This window comes from Bos mutus, chromosome 9 (genome assembly GCF_027580195.1).
Source record: "Bos mutus isolate GX-2022 chromosome 9, NWIPB_WYAK_1.1, whole genome shotgun sequence".
NCBI lineage: Eukaryota > Metazoa > Chordata > Mammalia > Artiodactyla > Bovidae > Bos > Bos mutus.
The window spans coordinates 76,165,225-76,184,643 of NC_091625.1; the positions used below are offsets into that span (position 1 = coordinate 76,165,225).

The following is a 19,419-nucleotide window of genomic DNA, read 5'->3' on the forward strand; positions in this document are numbered from 1 at the left end:
TTCCCTAAATTAATGTCAATCACAGATCCAGGAAACTCAGAGAGCATCAAACAGGAAAACAAACAAAAAATACCCCTACACCTGGGCATTTCGAATTCAAACCACAGAAAACCAAAAATAAAGGAAAAATCTTGAAAGAAGTCAGACGGGGTGAGAGGGAAAGTTTTACATATAGAAGAGGAAAGATGAGACCAACAACTTCATCTCAGAAACCATGTGGTCCCAAAGACCAAATCAGTCCCTGGTGAAGGAACTGAGATCACTGTACTCTGATATTAGAATAAGGCATCCTAAGTCCCACCATGTTCTCAGTGCAATGCAGGACTTTGCCGTACAGAGTTAAAATAAAGCTTCTCCTTCTCCAATTCCTCCCCCCATATTCAGACAATACACATAGTTGGATGTTTTGAAAGGCCAGCATTAGCATTCATCCTCTCTATCTGGATTCTGAACAAGGCGAGGCAAAAGTTACAAATTCTCACTTTAAGCATTGAATCTTCTTGGTTCTAAATTATTCATTATTTACTCCTTTATCACACTAATAAGCCCTGCCTCAGAGAGTTGTTAATAAAAAGATCCGATGTTAAAACACACATCCACCATAAGGGCAGAGTAAGTATTAGTACCTTTCTCTATTTATCTTCCCATATACGATATCAGACATTCTCACTCTCTTGTAGGGAAACTAAGATATCAGAACCTACTCAGCCATCAGCCTTACCAGGCTAAATGCCCAGAGCTCACATCATTTTTAGGGGCCCATGAAAATATTTTAATTTCTTTTAAAACCAGAATTTAAAAAGTTAATTTGGGGGGGCATCAAAAATTATATTCATTTTTATAACAACAGAGACATAAAATACAAATGTTTGTATTTTTCTACAGAGGAAGGGACCCACCAAAGCAAAAGTGCTTTGGGCCCATCACAGTTATAATGCAGCCCTGGGAGGAAGGCTGTCCCAGATCAAAGGAAGCCAACTCTAGGCAAGGAAACCAGAGAAATCTGAAATTTTTTCAGAGGAAATACCATTGCCTTCTCCCGTGAGTTACCTAGTTGTGGTATATTTGGTTTCCACTTTTACTTCACGTCATGAACCTGTTAACATCAGTGTGGATATCCCTCTATGTTTTTTAAAAACACTCACTGCAGTCTCAGAAGTTATATCAGCCTCATATTGATTAGAATTGATGTTTTACTTTTAAAGACATTCCCAGCTTTAGACCTTAGCTTTCTTATCCTTAACCCCACATTGAATAAATGTCTCTTCATTTTCTGTGGTCCATGAGAAAGGTGGTTCACAGGTGCTTCTAAAGACACTCAATCACGATCAGTGTCTGATAAATTCAGATTGGCATTCATTCAACATTTATCAAGCAATTATGTGTCAGGCACCAAGTGTAAACGGGGCTTCGTGGGTTGCTTTGTGTCTAAATAATGGATGACTATTAAAATTCTTACCCAAACTAAAGGAGAAACCAAGCAAAAGAAAAGATTACATTTTCCATTAGAATACCAAGTTGCTATCCATTTTATAGTTATATTTGAGATTGTAGTAACTATAAAAAGACCAAATATTTAATTACATTGTGAGTACAAGAATGGCCTCTGAGTAAACAATGACTTGAATGTAAAATAAAAAAGGCTGAGCACTGAAGAATTGATGTTTTCGAATTGTGGTGCTGGATGAAACTATTAAGAGTCACTTGGACAGGAAGGAGATCAAACCAGTCATTCCTAAAGGAAATCAACCCTGAGTATTCATTGGAAAGACTGATGCTGAAGCTGAAGCTCCAATACTTTGGCCACCTGATGTGAAGAGCCTACTCTTTGAAAAGGACCCTGATGCTGGGAAAGATCGAGGGCAGGAGAAGAGGGCAACAGAAGATGATATGGTTGGACAGCATCACTGACTCAATGGACATGAATCTGAGCAAACTCCAGGAGATAGTGAAGGACAGGGAAGCCTGGCGCGCTGCAGTCCATGGGGTCGCAAATAGTTGGACTCAACTTAGTGACTGAACAACAACAGCAACAAAGGGCAAAATTCTATACGTTTCTAAACCCCACCAACACCCACTACAGCACCATTCATAGATGACATATAAATTACTCTTTTAGCTATTATTCCTGAAATAAACCACCTCAAACAGAACGGCATTTTAAAAAGCAGCCATTTTTTTAATGCTCACAGATTCTGTAGGTACTGCCTGTGTCTGCTCTGTGACCTCTGGGGCCTCAGCATGGAAGAAGGGAGGCTGTCTGGAGGACAAGGAGCTGGCGCTGTCGGAACCCCTGGTCACTCACGTGTGGTGGTTGTCGCCAGCTGTCAGTCAGGACCTCAGCTAGGAACCTACACGTAGCTTTCCTTGGAACTGCCTGGGCTCCCCTTCAGCAGGGTTGTTGGATTTCTAAGAGCCAGTAGCCCTAGAACTCGGTGGAAGTTTTTAATGACCAGGCCTCAGAAGTCACACAGTCTGCACAGTTTCAAGGAATAGGAGCAGAGGCCTCATTCTCTCATGGCAGGTGCAACAAAGTCACGTTATAGGAACAGCATGTTGGATGAGAGACAATGTGGCAACTGTCTCTGGGAAATAAAGTCTGCTTCAAGGATGGAATAATCCATGACCAAAAGACATCAGCAATTGGCATTAGTACTTCTCTCATATATTTGAATTCTCCTTTGACAACACGGTGGGATTGCCCTTTCACACCCTCCCAAAGTCAGTTAAGGCCTGATGATGTGCTTTGGTCCATGAAATATGGATGGAAGTGCAGGAAGCACTTATAGTCAATCCTCATGATTCCTAGGTTCCATACTTGCAAATTCACCTACTTGCTGATATATCTTTGTAACCCTCGCATCAATACATCACTTTCTGGCTCATGGGTGGACGTGTATATGCGTAGAGTGGTGAAAAAAACCAAGCCACTAAAGACACATTCCCGGATAAAGTCAAACAAGGCTAAGCTCTGTTTTCTACTTACAGGTCTCATACATTGTCCTTCTCATAGTTTATTTAGTGGCACATTTTTCACATTTTTGTGCTTTTTGTTGGTGATTTTGCTGTTTTAAATGCCCTCTCAGGCATAGTGCTGAAGTGCTATAAGTGATCCTAAGAGAAAAGAAGGATGGGATGTGCCTTTTGGAGAAGACACAGAAACTTCAAGAACGCATAAGTTACAGTGCTGTTTTTTGTGAGTTCAGTGTTAATAAATTAACAGCATATATTAGGGACTTCCCTGGCAGTCCTGTGGTTAAGACTCCATACTCCCAATGCAGGGGCACGGGCTCAATGCCTGGTTGGGAAACTAAGATCCCACACACTGCACAGTGTGGCAAAATAGATTAATAAAAGCAGAGTTTGTCAGAATGGATTTTAAAAAGGCTACATATTGATGAAAATATAACCAGAGGTTCAGAGGAACCTAAGTCTGTATTTCCTGTAGTACCAATGGCTCAGTATTCACTAGCTCAATGTCCATGGTGAGTGTATAGAACATACATAGCTGCCATGAATAATGAGAGATGGCTCAAATTCCTGCTGCAGGATTCTCCTGTGCTTGCTCCCCTGCTGGGATGAACTTGGAGACCCTGGTGATATAAAGGTGCCACAGTGCACCATCACAAATGCCATAAATCTTAAATAAAACATCTTCACAATGTCATGTAAATACTGGTTAGACATGAGCTAATAAAAAGAAAAAATTTTACTTTAATTAATCAATAAGAAAACTAGCTAGATAATTTGACATGTTAGTATAAAACTTGAGTCTTCTGAATTTCATTGTTCATTCTAACTGAAATTAATTTAAAATAAATCCCTTTCTTTCCTTCCTTCTGTTCTTTTACATGACTAATTATCAACTTGTAAATATATATAATTCAACTTAGTCACCTGTTATCTTAATTAATTGTATATTTCAAACCCTATAAAATGAATGTCTCCAAATGTAGCCTCAGTTTTTATACAAATAAAATACTCTTCCCCTCAAAAAGCATTGATAACTGTAAGGTATGCTACAGGTGAAAAAGAACAACAAATTTCTTAAGCAACACTGTAAATTACTTTCTTTTCCTCTTAAAAAAAAATATTGCTGTAAGGTAAAATTGTATTCTCAACTTGGCAAATTTACCTATGGAATGGATCACATCTGTTACATGAGTTAAAATTCATGTTGATATATGGCAAAACCAATACAATATTGTAAATAAAATAAAATAAAAATAAAAAATAATAAAAATAAGTCAAAATTAATTATTTAGCCTTCACTAAATAATTCAAACATATCTCAGTAATAGTAATAGATTTGCTATAAACCCTAGAAAGTGTCATATATCCTCAGACCACTGCATACCTGTTTGAGCAGGAAAGGGGAAGGAAACAAAAAGACATCAATTGCTTTAAAAGCGCTAGGCCCACAGAACATGATATTATCCAGGAACAGAAAGGAATGGAGCACTGATAGATGCTACAACACAGATGACTCTTGGAAGCATAACACTAAGTGAAAGAAGCCAGTCACCAAAGATCACATGTTATATATAATTCCATTTATATGAAATGTCCAGAATTGGAAAATCCATACAGAGAGAAAGTAAAGAGTCAGACATGACTGAGCGACTAACAATGTACTCTATACACTATTGAGACAGAAGATAGATTACTGATTGCCAGGGACCCGGAGGCTGGGTGTGCTGTGTGCTCAGCTGCTTCAGTCGTGTCCTACTCTTAGCAACCCCATGGACTGTAGCTCGCCAAGCTCCTCTGTCCATGGGATTCTCCAGGCAAAAATACTGGAGCGGGTTACCATGCCTTCCTCTAGGGGATCTTCCCAATTCAGGAATCAAACCCAAGTCTCTTTTGTCTCCTGCATTGACAGGTGGATTCTTTACGATCTGAGCCACCAGTGGAGATTAGGAGTAACTGCTAAATTGTATAGGGCTTTTTTCTGGAGTGATGGAATGCTCTAGAATTAGTGCTGATGCTTGTATAATACGATGAACATACTGAAAAACAATGAACTGTATTTGTTAAAATGGTGAGTTTTACACCCATGGCTGATTCATGTCAATGTATGGCAAAAACCACTACAATATTGTAAAGTAATTAGCCTCCAATTAAAATCAATAAATTAAAAAGATAAATAAATAAAATGGTGACTTTTATGTTATGTGAACTATATATCAAAACAAAAAATTTTTAAGGTAGACCCACTGCTGCTGCTGCTGCTGCTAAGTCACTTCAGTCGTGTCCAACTCTATGTGACCCCATAGACGGCAGCCCACTAGGCTCCTCTGTCCCTGGGATTCTCCAGGCAAGAATACTGGAGTGGGTTGCCATTTCCTTCTCCAGTGCATGAAAGTAAAAAGTGAAAGTGAAGCCGCTCAGTCATGCCCGACCCTCAGTGACCCCATGGACTGCAGTCCACCAGGCTCCTCCGTCCATGGGGATTCTCCAGGCAAGAGCACTAGAATGGCTATCATAAAAAAGTCAGATAATAACAAGTGTTGGGTAAGGATATGTAGAAACAGAAAGTTCACACCCCACACCAGTGTGGAAGTGTGTTCTAACCAATGGACCACCAGGGAATTCTGTGGTACAGTCACTTTAAAACACCGTCTGCCAGTTCCTCAAAAAAGTAAATATAGAGTTACCATTTGACCCAGCAATTCCATTCCTAGCTTTTACCCAAGAGAAATGAAAACATGCCCAACAGAAACATATATACACATGTGCACAGCAGTATTACTACTCAAGCCAAAAGTTTGAAGCAATTCAAATGATCATCAACTGATGAAAGAATAAACAAAACGCTTATCAAACTGAATATTTTTCAGCCATTAAAAGGACTGAAGTACTGATACATGCTACAATGTTGATGAACCTTGAAAATATTTTGTCAAGTGAAAGCAGCTAGTCAGAAAGGTCCACATTCTATATGCTATGTTTGTGTCCTCCTAAACATTTGTATGTTGAAACCCTGATGCCCAATATGATGGGTTAAGAGGTGGGGGCTTTGGGCAGTGATGAGGTCATGAAGAAAGACCCCCACATGAGTGGGATTAGTGCCCTTATAAAAGAGACCAGAAAAAACTCCTTCCGCCATGTGAGGGTACAATAAGCAGTCTGCCAGAGGAAGAGAACTGTCATCTGACCTTGCTGGACTTGGACTTCCGGCCTCCAGAACTGTGAGAAACACATTTCTGCAGTTTAGAAGTTACCCAGTCTGTGATATTTTGTTAGAGCAGCCAGATGTGTTAAGACACTGTATGATCCCATTTATAGGAAAGGTCCAGAACAGAAACAAAGAGCAGATGAGTGGTTGCCTAGGACTGGGTGGTGGAGATTTAAGAATGACTAATGGGGTTTCAGTGGGGTTTCTTTTGGGGGTGGAAGATGAAGACCGTGTTCTAAAATTCACTGTGGTGGCAGTTGCACAACTGTGAATACACACTAAATACCATTGACTGGTATGTCTTAGGTGGGTGAACTGTATGGTAAGTGAATTTTTTCTCAATAATTCTCTTAGGAAAACAAAAGACTAAATCTAACCAAAAACTTCTAAAATCACTAGGGCCTGGCCACTGTCCCCTCTTTCTCTTTCCCATCACACTTTCCCAGCCTGTTACATCTGATGGGGTGACTTAAGGGTTTGGGGGCTCTTTGGTGGGGAGAGGACAAGAAACCAGGACAGTTCAAGATTTTCTCAGGGTGTGACTGTGGCCTCACCCACTTCCTTCCCCTGGGCCCCTGACTGCCATTTGGACCCTAAGCTCCCGTCTAGGTGTGAGTGGGGCGGCCTGCTTGCCTCTGTCCCGGGATCCAACCCCGGGCACGGAGCATTCGGCCCACGAGGGTGCGGACAGGGGCGGCCAAGGTTAGAGTCGGGAGAAGCATCGCCTCACCCCGCCCCCCGCCTTCCACTGAGGCACTCAGGAGGGCGAGCCGTGCTCACCTCCCTCCGCAGGCGTAGACTCGTCAGCAGAACCGGCTCGCCGCGCGGCTGGGGCCGCGGGAGAGGTTCCCGGGCCGGTTACACCAGAAACCCCACGGGCCGGCTGCTCTGCCCTCCTCCGCCCCCGGCTCCCATGGTGGACGCCTCTGCGTGCCTGTTAACTAAAATACAAGGGCGAGGGCGGAGGAGACTCCCAAGGAAAGCCCGGCCAAGCCCACGGGACCCGCAGGAGAAGCGGCCGGCCGGAGCTGCCCCGGTCGGGATCGGGGTCGCTGCGTCCCCTCCCGGTCGGGGCCCCGCAGTGTTCCGCGGACTCGGGGCTCCCGCGCTGCGCGGAGGTGACCAGACGTCTGCGGGGCGGGGACTCGGGGACACGCAGGCGGGGCGGTCCCGAGCGGCCCGGCGCGGCCCCCTTCTTGGCGCAGCTCGCCGGGCTCTTTCCCCGGAGCGTCGGCGCCGCCCATGGCCGAGGTGCTGGAGCCCGATCCCCGGGCAGCCGAGGGCTCGGAGGCCCCCGTGGTGGAGACGCCGGGCTGGGAGGTCCCGGAGGATGCTGGCCCCCAGGTAGGCGCCGCCCGCAGGCTGGGAGGGTGCAGGCCATGGGGGTGGCGAGCGCGGGGGTGTCCCGGAGCTGATCTGCAATGAGGCCGGAGGGTCTCATAGGTTTAACTAAAAAATACATTAAAAAAATTGGTCTGAGTCCTAACCCCATTCCTGCACAAACAGGAAAAGGGGGTCGGGAGCCGTCGTAACTCTAGATGCCACATCTCAATTTTGTTTCTTTGTGGCTAAAAAAAAAAAAAATTGATCATGTCCCTAAACTCTAGATGGGACCCTCCGGGCAAAGGAGCGCAACAGTTGCTTGCTTTTAACCTGAACTGAGAGGCCGCCAGAGTCTCTAATCTAAATATGGGAGCAGCGGGGGAGGGGCCCTGTCGGCGCTGAGAAGTCAGAACCCCGGGCTGGACCCAAGGGCAGCGCCCCTGCCCGGGACAGGCCGTCCTAGTGGACCAGAGATCAAGGTATCTGTACTGCTGCATCTCACGTTCTGCCTTAGAATTGTCTCCTCCAAGTTTTCCCTGTTCCATCTTAGCCCGGAAGTTATGAGATCCGACACTACGGGCCTGCCAAATGGGTCAGCACTGCGGTTGAGTCTATGGACTGGGATTCAGCCATGCAGACTGGCTTTACAAGGCTGAAGAGCTACCTTCAAGGCAAAAACGAGAAAGGTGAAGGCGGTTTACCTTTAATGACCGTATTGTGGCCTGGCTTATTGGGTTTTCACTTATTAAAGAAATATATTTTTAGAATAGCAAAATAACCAGATGATCAAAGACTGTCCGAAGAGGAGGGAGGCCTATGCTCAGGATCCTTCCTGTCTTGAGGAGGGTACTCTTGGGCTTCTGTTCTCCTTTCTGTGACTCTTCTGAATGAACTGGGCCTCTGTGTACCTAGCCTTAAGGCCTTTTCATGGCTAATGTTTTGAGATAATTTGGTGACTGGTAAAACAAGAGATATTAAGAGGCAGGAAGGGTCAACACACACAAGGTCCAGAGTCTCAAGATCTGCCTTCTGGTTTGGCACTGATGCTGTTTAGATTTTAGCAGGTCTTAGCCAACGAGACCTCAGTCTGAATTGTATAAGTAAAGAATGACCTAGACCATGTGATTACTGATTTTCCCTTCTATCTCTAAAACTATGGACTAATGAAAAATATTGATAGTACATAAATAACTATAATGTTAATAGTACAGAAAGTGTTTAATGTGCACAGTCGCTAATTGTAATTTTGCCCTTATTTTTATCCAGATGAAAATTACCTTAAAGGTAAATATTTATGTCAAGAAACTCAGGTCAAAAAATAATTACATTTTAAAATGTAGTCATAAATACACTAAATCTGTTTTTCCTTTGCATCTAAATATATATTTTTGTGGCACAGAGATGAAAATAAAGATGACAGCTCCAGTGACGAGCTACGTGGAGCCCGGCTCAGGTCCTTTTAGCGAGTCTACCATTACCATTTCCCTGTATATCCCCTCTGAACAGCAATCTGATCCGCCCAGGCCTGCAGAGTCTGATGTCTTCATTGAAGACAGAGCCGAGATGACGGTGTTTGTACGGTAAGTGGTAGATGTCATTCACAGCACTGCTGACTGCTGGTTTTACTTGTGAGCTCTCATAGTTTAGCGCCTGTGCAGTTTAGCTCCTGTGCTTTTCACCCTTCCATGAAAACAGGCCTAATGCATTTTGTGGTGTTTTTCTAGTGACTTGTTTCATATGTTACTAAGGGTCTGTGACATGAAAAAATGAATTCATTTGAAGAGACGTCTCATGCATCCCTCCCACATATAAGAAGCAACACAAATTACACTCCCACCCCACCCCTCAAATGCATTAGACTGCCTTTACCTGCCATCGAGTTACATCTGGAGAAAAACGCTTTAAAACAGTGCATGGTACCCCTCCTCCCAAATCTAGGTTCTGATAACCTCAAACTCTTCCTTGTTCCTCCAGCCTAAAGGATGGTAGCTGCTTCCTACAGTTACTGCATTTCTCAGACCTTCAATACCTTTCCGCTCATTCCTTGTATTAAATTCTCTCTGTTGGTATTTTTAAAGAGCCCCACAAAGTACATAATAGTCTTGTATTAGAGTCCCTTTGTTATTCCCTTTCTCACCCTCTTATATCCCCTGGTGACTCAGACAGTAAAGAATCTGCCCGCAATTCGGGAGACCCGGGTTCCATCCCTGGGTTGGGAAGATCTCCTGGAGGAGGGCATGGCTACCCACTCTAGTATTCTTGCCTGGAGAATTCCATGGACAGAGGAGCCTGTGGGCTACCGTCCATGGGGTCAAAAAGTAGAAAAGGGCTGGGCGACTAACACTTTTACTTTTACCCTCCCTTGTTAAAAGACTCTGTCTCTCTGTCTCTGTTTCCTCAAGTCCCATGTACCCGTCAAACCAGCACAGCCTGGTACAGCCTCACCTGCTCCTTGGGCTCCCGTCACCCTCTGCAGCACACTTGAACTTGTCACTCGAGGGCAGTGCTTTCCCATGTGCCTCCTGCAGCATCCTTGTGCTGACCTGTCCGGCCCCATGATCCTTGTCCATCCTGTACCTCCGAATGTCACCCTCTTGTCTTTCCTCTCCTCCTGGTTCTCTCCCTCCAGCGGCACCTCATCCACTCCCCACCCAGGGGCCACTGTTGATGGCCCTCACTTACCCTCATGTCATAGCAGACGTGATCTGGGCGGTCTGGTCACACTGCTTCAACTATCTGTGGCCTGTGACTCAAATTCAGTGTCTCCAGCCCTGATTTTCCTACTAGCTGGGCATCTCCGTGTGGGGGTGGAAGATCAAGCTCAACAGCTCTGAAACCCAGCTTTCCCCCAAGCCTTCTCTGACCTTACAGTGCCTGTGTCAATAAAGCGTCTCAATGGTCTGACAGCCTCCCCAACAAGGACCATTGTGGCCATCAACATGCTCCACCCTGATAATCAGTCCCCAAATCCAGCCCATTTGCCTCAGAAATGGTCGTGATTCCGTTCCCTTCACCCCTCAGTCACTTCCTCGGGCCCTCACCTCACAGGGACCTCAGCTGAGACCCCTGTGCTACCCCCATGCCCAGCACATGCCTGATGCTCACCAGATACTCCGACGTTTTTCAATCTCAGGTTTCCCTTCAAGAGCCTCCGAACTATTCTCTGCCCACCAGTCTCCTCCTCTCTCCTGCCCTCCACTCTGGAACTCCGATCTATCTTACAACAGCAACAAAACCCTAACCTGTTACAGCGTTTAAAAATCTGTTGGTTTCCTCTTGCTTTAGCGTGACATTCAGACAGTTCACAGTGTACGCTTCGCCTTCATAATGTGGCCCAACCTGTCTCCCTGACATCTGTGCTCCCCTCTCCTCCTGCCCTTCACTGAGCAGGCCAAGTTCCTCCACATCTCTTTACCTTTGATTTTGGACAAGTTGCTGAGATTTTCCTTGCCAAAATCTCCTCATCTATGAAACTTGTATAGTCAGAGTACCTACCTACCTCACAGAGTTGCCATGGAAGATCAGATGAGTTAATTCACATAAAATACTCAGAACACGAGCAGCATCTTACTACCAACTCTAGCTCCCTCCCTCTTCTCTGCTTTCATCCTTTAGGACCTAGATCAATGGGCACCTTGTCCATGAGACCTTCCTCAGTGTCTGCAGTCAGCCAGCCACTCTGTCCTATGATTGTAAAATCTAATGATCTATTTATAGATTGTAACGTCATCAAGAATACAGCAACATGTTTCTCTGCCCGAATCCGACCGCTCCTGATGAGGCAGGTGTTTGGGGGAGGCTCAGTATTTGTCTGTGTCCTGAATAAAGCCATGGATAAATCACTGTAGAACAACATGTACTCAGAGGACAAAAGATGATCTCTAAGTAGGAGGTTCAAGAGTTGATTTCAAGAAAGAAGTGAGATCTGAAACAGATTCCCTTTAGGCAGAACATATTATACTAAGAATTGACTATTCCTTAAAGAGATAAATAATAAATTTGGCAGTCAGAATGTTTCCTAACACATGATTCAGAAGTATTATTATCAGTCAACATGATGAAGATTAAGGAGAGTTTTGTCAATTGTCTTCAACATTTTATTTTATATACATGTGCATAGATTCCTATACTTATTCAATTAGGATTTAAAAGGTACTGCATGCCAGGAATGACTAGGTGCCTGGTAGACATTGTTGAATAAGACAGGCCTGGTTTGTACTCTTGAGACTTACATCTTATCTGATGAATGGTAGGAATGCTTTTCCATTGGCATATTGATAATAAACTTTGTGCTAAAGAAGAATTAGAAATCCTATTAGAAACGTTTTTGTTTGTTTTCCTATTCTCAAACTTCAGACTCATCGTGTTTACATGTCAGCAACTCAGCTAAGTCAGTGTGCTGTCATGATTTCATCTCAGGGTGTTTTCATTTGTATACTTTAAAATCTATACTTAAACTTTTATTTTCCCACTTTTTATTAGAATCTTTTGACTGTCTTTTCATCCCCATCCTCTTAGCGGCCTCCTCACTGGTCCCTTCTCTGCAATCTAGTTTCTATCTCTCTGCCTATATTCTTACCCAGATCTGATCAAGTTACTTTGCTGCTCAATATCCTTTGGAATAATATAAAAAGGCTTTAGGATGATACACAAAGTTCTTACTTCCATGTCTGACTCACCTTCCTGACTTCAATTTATGCCTATGAAAATGCTTTGTGTTTTTTGGACTTTTGTTCTCTTATCCTTCCCCTTTCTCTGCCCAGGAAAACCACCCTCCATTCTAGACCCAACTCAGAGATACACCTTTACCCTTGATCTGATCATATCCTCAGTGTTCCCAAGCACTTTGATTCTGTCTCTGATAAAACTACTCAGACTGTATGGAGAGAGTCGCCAAAATGTCCATCTCTTCCATTAGACTGAAAGTTCATAGGATCAAAACTATATTATGTTCATCTGTCATACAGCACCTACCCTTTTCCAAGAAAAAGAGGTAGTGTTTGACAGAAAATAGAGAGAAGGCAGTGGCACCCCACTCCAGTACTCTTGCCTGGAAAATCCCATGGATGGAGGAGCCTGGTGGGCTGCAGTCCATGGGGTCGCTAGGAGTCGGACATGACTGAGCGACTTCACTTTCACTTTTCACTTTCCTACATTGGAGAAGGAAATGGCAACCCACTCCAGTGTTCTTGCCTGGAGAATCCCAGGGACGGGGGAGCCTGGTGGGCTGCCGTCTATGGGGTTGCACAGAGTCGGACACGACTGAAGTGACTTAGCAGCAGCAGCAGCAGCAAGTCTGAAAGGGAGCCACTGAGGGGGTTTCACTGTGGTCTGACCTGGTGCATCAGCATTATCAGGAGTTTATGAGAAATGCAGGCACTCAAGCCCCACCCCAGACACCCTGAACCAGCATTTTCCCAGCTGACTTGCATGCACATTAGAGTTTGAGAAGCACAGCATTAGAGCACAAGATGGTGTAAAGTCCAAATTTGCCCAACAGATGAGACCCTGTGCCTCCTCCTGGGTCCCTTCAGGGTGTGTGAGGTCACACTGAGCCTGGGAACCAGAGAAAGGGAACAGGTCAATTCAGGTGCCTAGAGGGAGGAACTCTGAAACTGCACTTCATCCAGATTTCCTTGTATCAGCCTCTGCTTTTTTTCCTAAACTAACATTCGCATCGGTATTAAAATCATTTATGGTTATTTACTTTCTCCTTTGTAGGTCTTTCGATGGATTCTCTAGTGCCCAAAAGAATCAAGAACAACTCTTGACATTAGCAAGCATTTTGAGGGAAGAAGGAAAGGTTTTCGACGAAAAGGTTTACTACACCGCAGGCTACAATAGCCCTTTCAAATTGCTTGATAAAAATAATGAAGTATGGTTGATCCAGAAAAATGAACCCTCCAAAGAAAGGGAATGAGAAAAGGAGAGAAAGGTCTACTGTCTGGGGCAAAAATTTTGTTTAACATAGACCTCATCATTACCTATAAGCAAAATGTATCTAGTATCTCTACCTGAGAGTACTACTATGAACTGAGCTTATTTCCACTGTGCCTTTTTAATGCTTGATGCCTTAGATACACAGATAATAGGGGACAGGATTCTATAAACATGTAAATCTGGCTTTTTGAGGCTCCAGGGAAATGGAATGTTCTCTCTTCATTGCTGTATCACAATCATGTTGCCTTATTTCTACTTGGATTTGCGTCATTACCCACTCCAGATATTATCAATAAAAATGGTAACGTTTATCCTGTGTGGAACTACAAGGCTGTCAAGCCTGGAGAAGTGAAGTTCAGTTGGAAACAAAAATCAAATCATCTTCTGCAGCTGCCACTGTTACTTTCTCTGTTGAGCCTGCTCTTCTATCCGCCCACTGCCCCCACCACACAAGAAAAACTCACAGGACTCAGAAGTCTTGCTAATATTTTATGATAAAAATATATTTGTGAAGTTAGGAACTTCTGACTTAATTTTGGTACTCAAGAAAGACATGCTTTATCCAAACAAATGTATACAAACATAGAATTTTAAAATTCACTTGAGTTTTTAATGTATTTTATGTGGTATTTCTGGAGATCACATAAAAATGATTAGGTATTCAAAGAGTGGGTTGTTGCAAAATGAGGAAGTTTTAAAATTGGACCTATTGTATTGGAGTGTGCTTGTTCCGGAGAAGACATCACATTCAAACACCTGGTAGCCTGTCATGGGAAGCTTTATTGTGGGCTCCTAGGGGATGATGGTTGTAGGTGTGAAGGAGAAAAGCAGGTTGGAGCTCAGTTCAGTTCAGTTGCTCAGTCGTGTCCAGCTCTTTGCGACCCCAAGAATCGCAGCACGCCAGGCCTCCCTGTCCATCACCAACTCCTGGAGTTCACTCAGACTCACGTCCATTGAGTCAGTGATGCCATCCAGCCATCTCATCCTCTGTCGTCCCCTTCTCCTCCTGCCCCCAATTCCTCCCAGCATCAGAGTCTTTTCCAATGAGTCAACTCTTCACATGAGGTGGCCAAAGTACTGGAGAACATCCATTGAATGACATTACTTCCTGTTCCCATCTTTGTGTGTGTTCAAGCAGGGATCATGTGATCACTTGTATGAAAGATTTGGGTATCCAGTGGATGAAAGATTGGGGCTAGATGATGCTCAAGGTCTTTCAGCCCCAACACTATACAGTACCTCTTAGAATTAACCTCCCTAACCCACTCCGGTACTCTTGCCTGGAAAATCCCATAGACAGAGGAGCCTGGTAGGCTGCAGTCCATGGGGTCGAGAAGAGTCGGACACGGCTGAGTGACTTCACTTTCATGCATTGGAGAAGGAAATGGCAACCCACTCCAGTGTTCTTGCCTGGAGAATCCCAGGGACGGGGGAGCCTGGTGGGCTGCCGTCTACGGGGTCGCACAGAGTCGGACACGACTGAAGCGACTTAGCAGCAGCAGCAGCAGCAACCTGGATACACTAGACCAACATACCTACAGTGAATAGCTTCCATAGCTATTTACGGATCACCTTCTAGGTACAGTCTGCTAAGCATTTCACTTGAATTCCCAGTCAACCCTCAGAGCAACCCTGGGTGTCACCTTGTGTCATCTCCATCTCACAGATGAGGACATGAAGGCACAGAGGTGTTAGGTAACTTGCCCCAGACAGCGTCATAAGGGCAGAGGCTGATTCCAGCCAGGCAGTGGGACTCCTGGGTCCAGGCTGTTAACCACTGCGCCTACTGGCAGTCCATGTTTAAGAGTGCAGTTTTCTCAGGCCATCAGCAAGCTCAGACTGTGTGGAGGGGTTCTTCCTGCATGTGATGACATGTATAGTCAACATGCTCATGACCTCAGAGAGGCCTTTTAGATTATAATTTTTGATAGAAAATAAGCTAGGTTTCCAGTTTAAAAATTACTATATGGATATACTTTTTTTAATCTTAGGCAATTATTTTCCAAAGGTATTTTGTTGCTTAATTGGTTTTGATTCTTTGCATTTTTGTGTTTGCTGAGAAGTTAAATTTCTTTCTTAGCTCATTTACCAGAATTAACTGTGGGTCTAACCCTTCTAGCCTTCCTACTGATGAAATGTCCACATACCTCTACTGGTATGAGGTAAATATTTACATATTTGCTATGCTAAGTCACTTCAGTCGTGTCCGACTCTGTGTGACCCCATAGACGGCAGCCCACCAGGCTCCCCCATCCCTGGGATTTTCCAGGCAAGAACACTGGAGTGGGTTGCCATTTCCTTCTCCAATGCATGAAAGTGAAAAGTGCAAGTGAAGTCTCTCAGTCATGTCTGACTCTTCTCGACCCCATGGACTGCAGCCTACCAGGCTCCTCTGTCTATGGGATTTGCCAGGCAAGAGTACTGGAGTGGGGTACCATCACCTTCTCCAACATATTTGCTCTATAACCCTATAAAAAATAGGCATCTCTTACGTAGTAAATTCCATTTTAGATGAGAAAAGCATATTTCAGATTGCCAAGATGTAGTTGTAATCTGAAACATGTTCCATAAAAAAGCAATTTTGTATTCTAAGTCCAAGGTATGCCATTTTTCCCTCCTCCTCCTCTGTAAATCATAAATGAAAACATTTTTCAACCCTAAATTAATCCAGACCAGACAGGATTTCTCATAGCAGTGAATCAGTTATTTTAATTATGTGGCTGGCACTGACTACAAAATATCCCTCAGTATCTCAGTTGAGCTTTCTCTTCTCTCATGGATAGGAAATTCGTGTCTAGATTCCTTTCTGAGGCTAAACCTTCCACTCTTCTTGTTGGTCTAATTCATGCTCCATCAATGAGACCTTCCTCCATCTTCAGGCCCTCCCTTTCCTCATGCTCCAAACACTCTGCTCACCAATAGGCTCTGATTCTGCCTGATCTTCCCCACCCCCCAAAAAAATAAAATCCTAGTTCCCCTAGACCCTTACTTGGGACAATAATTTCCATCTCTCCCTTGCCTTGATTATCTAGTTTCTCTGGCAAGAGTTGTCCAGAGGCTTCCTTGGAGCTCTAGGTTGGGAGGACATATTTCAGGAACCGTGACAGGGAATTAGGGTGCTAGTGTTAAAGAACTCCCCTGCCAATGCAGGAGAAGTAAGAGATGCAGGTTCGATCCCCGGGTTGGGAAGATCCCCTGGAGAAATGACAACCCACTCAAGTATTCTTGCCTGGAAAATCCCATGGAAAGAGGAGGCTGGTGGGCTACAGTCCATGGGGTCACAAAGAGTCAGAAATGACTTAGTGACCAAGCAGCAGCACGACAGGGAATTAAGATGGGCAACACCTCCCATCACTGTGTTTCCCACCACCCATTCACATTTGTATGTCAATTTTTCCTAAGATACACTTTCAAGTCTGCAAATTCATTTAAACTGAGTTCATTCATTCATTCTTTTCTAGTCATCCCTTGCTGCTGCTGCTAAGTTGCTACAGTCGTGTCCGACTCTGTGTGACCCCATAGATGGCAGCCCACCAGGCTCCCCCGTCCCTGGGATTCTCCAGGCAAGAACACTGGAGTGGGTTGCCATTTCCTTCCCTCTAGAAATCTTTCTTTTCCTTATAAATATTTCACAGATATGTCATTTCTTTTCATCTTTCAGTAAGTCATTACTGAGTCCCTCCTGTGTCGCAGGCTCTGCACACTGTCCAGGGGTTTGGCTATAGTGGCAGGCAGAAATGCCCCCCCCAATCAGTGGGGTGACCCCATCAAATTTAACCACGTGTTCCACTCTTCTACTCAGTCCAGGTTCCAGTTGAGAATACAGCAGTGAGCAGGACAGGCAGGGCCCTGTCCTCGTGGAGTGTACGATCCAGAGAGTGAGAGAGTGCAGATACCAGTGGGGCCGTGGGATAGAGTGTGGCTGGGCAGGGTGCAGTGGCCGTCATGTGAGAGGTCAGATCAGGCCTCCCCAAGGAAGAGACATATGAGACCTGAATGGTGAGAAGGTGCCATTCAGATGACAGCCTGGGGGCAGGGAGAGCCTTTTGAGCAGAGGTAATACGTCCAAGAGGCCACCTTGGGTATCCAGAACAAAGCTGCACATACTGCTTGCTGAGCAGGGAGCACTGGCAGGACCCAGCCTCTCCAGACAAAGGGAACTGCTGATTTGTACAGGGTTTCCATAAGTGCAAAGTTCTAGGATTAGCAGACTTGCAGAATCACTTAGGAACTGACTGAGCTTTAGTTGTCGAGGTGTGGTTACCAGAGTGAGGCCACTGCTGATAAGCATGTTTTAGGAGCCCGGTTCAGAGGTGAGATTATTGATGCAAAGTTGTCATCCATCACTTCTGGCACTTATTTGCAACTGTGGCCAAAGCACGGGCCTGTCTTGTCTGAGATTTGGAGTCCTGGCAGGCAAGCACAAGGAGGTGGACCACTTGGATCTACCTTCCCAGAAGGACCGTTGCCCAACTGTGAGGGGTGTGATTAGCTGATGTCGCCAGCTGTTACTTTCTTCAGGATCCACTGCAGATAAAGACACACTACTCTCAGGGAGGTATCTTCCCTACAAAGGAGCCAGGCAGTGAAAGCTGATAGCACACTTTTTTATGGCATCTTTCAGCCAATGACTGAACAAGGTTGTGGTACAAGGACCTAGGCATTTCTGTCTGACTCAGGACCCTTTGTATAAAGTCTTTGCTCCAGAGTTCCCTAGGGGGCTGGTGAAAAGTGAAGTGAAACTGTTAGTTGTTCAGTTGTGTCCAACTCCTTGCGACCCCAAGAACTGTAGCCCACCAGGCTCCTCTGTCCATGGAATTCTCCAGGCAAGAATACTGAAGTGGTGGCAGTTCCCTTCTCCAGGGGATCCGGACCCAGGGATCAGAGACTGTCAGATCTGTGTTGCAGTCTCCAGATCTCTTCTTCCCTTTCCCTTTCATTGGTACAATGTCACCATACATCTTTTGTATTCCCAACCCTGTCTCAGCATTGAACTGGCACAGCTGGTATCAGAGTGGTCCCAAGATCATGGTCAGTAAGACAGCACTTTGGGGACTGGGTCACAAACTGCCGGTCTGGTCCCGTCCCTGTGGACAGGCCATACATACACAGCTCCTGGCACGAGGCTGCCTAGTTACTAAGTTTAGATGCAATGGCATACTGGTGGGAAGGAATGCAGTGACTGGTGAAGGATTCAGGTGTTTTAAAAACTGGGGTTGGGGTGGATAATGAGTGTAAGGGCAGTGGACTTGAATGGTCATGACTGAGTTGGATTGTTGTCCCACAATGATCCAATGCCCCAGGTGGATCATGAAAGTTAAGGTAAATTAACATTTAAAGCTATGCGTAAGGGCCAGAACCTCTTTGGTAGCTTGTTAAACAGTCCTCATCTCATACTGAAGGCAAGTGCAGGATTGGATGGTAAAAGTAATAACTGCCAACAGATGTTCAACCAAGCCTGATGTGCTATGTCAAGGTCAGAATCAAACCTGGAATGTGAAATGGGGACATCTGGTGCGTGCGGCCCACAGCTTTGACTCCCTAAAGTTTCTGAACATTCTGAGCCTGTAGAAGAGGCCCACCCTCCCTCCATTAAGAGCTAGAACTATTGTCTCTCCCTCCTCTCACGCTAACACAAGGAAAGACAAGATACAGGTCTTCCCCCCCATAAGGCAGCAGGCAGCCCTAGGAGCTGTCCCTACCCATCTCCCAGCTACCAGGCATTTACCCAAGGTTAAGTCACAGAATAACCTGGCAGAAGCCAAGCTGGGCCTGATGAAGAGATGGACAATGTGCCAAGGTTGCCACATGGCTAGCCAGCATGTCCTGTCAGGGCCTGGGAGAATACCCTTGGGACCAGGCTTTAGTCTTGGTCAAAGATGCCAGGACACAAGACTGAAAAAGGGAAAGTTTGACTTGGGAATATTGCTCAGAATACAGCATTGAAGGCCATGAATAAAACTCCAGGGGACAGAGCA

General features: G+C 44.9%; 1 protein-coding gene and 1 long non-coding RNA gene across 2 annotated transcripts in view; one reads left to right on the forward strand and one right to left on the reverse strand.

Moving 5' to 3' along the window:
• The window catches only part of LOC138989177 (uncharacterized), a 76,253-nt gene extending 69,204 nt beyond the window's left edge, over positions 1-7,049 (reverse strand). The window contains exon 1 of the long non-coding RNA XR_011465393.1: positions 6,959-7,049. This is a non-coding gene — a long non-coding RNA (uncharacterized lncRNA). The remainder of the gene's footprint in view (positions 1-6,958) is intronic.
• A 218-nt stretch (positions 7,050-7,267) lies between these two features.
• On the forward strand, positions 7,268-13,663 carry HEBP2 (heme binding protein 2). Its single transcript, XM_070376755.1, has 4 exons — positions 7,268-7,522; positions 8,052-8,187; positions 8,901-9,081; positions 13,223-13,663. Exons 1-4 carry the CDS (start codon positions 7,421-7,423, stop codon positions 13,419-13,421), a joined length of 618 nt encoding a protein of 205 aa, XP_070232856.1. The 5' UTR covers positions 7,268-7,420; the 3' UTR covers positions 13,422-13,663.
• The last annotated feature ends 5,756 nt before the right edge of the window (positions 13,664-19,419 follow it).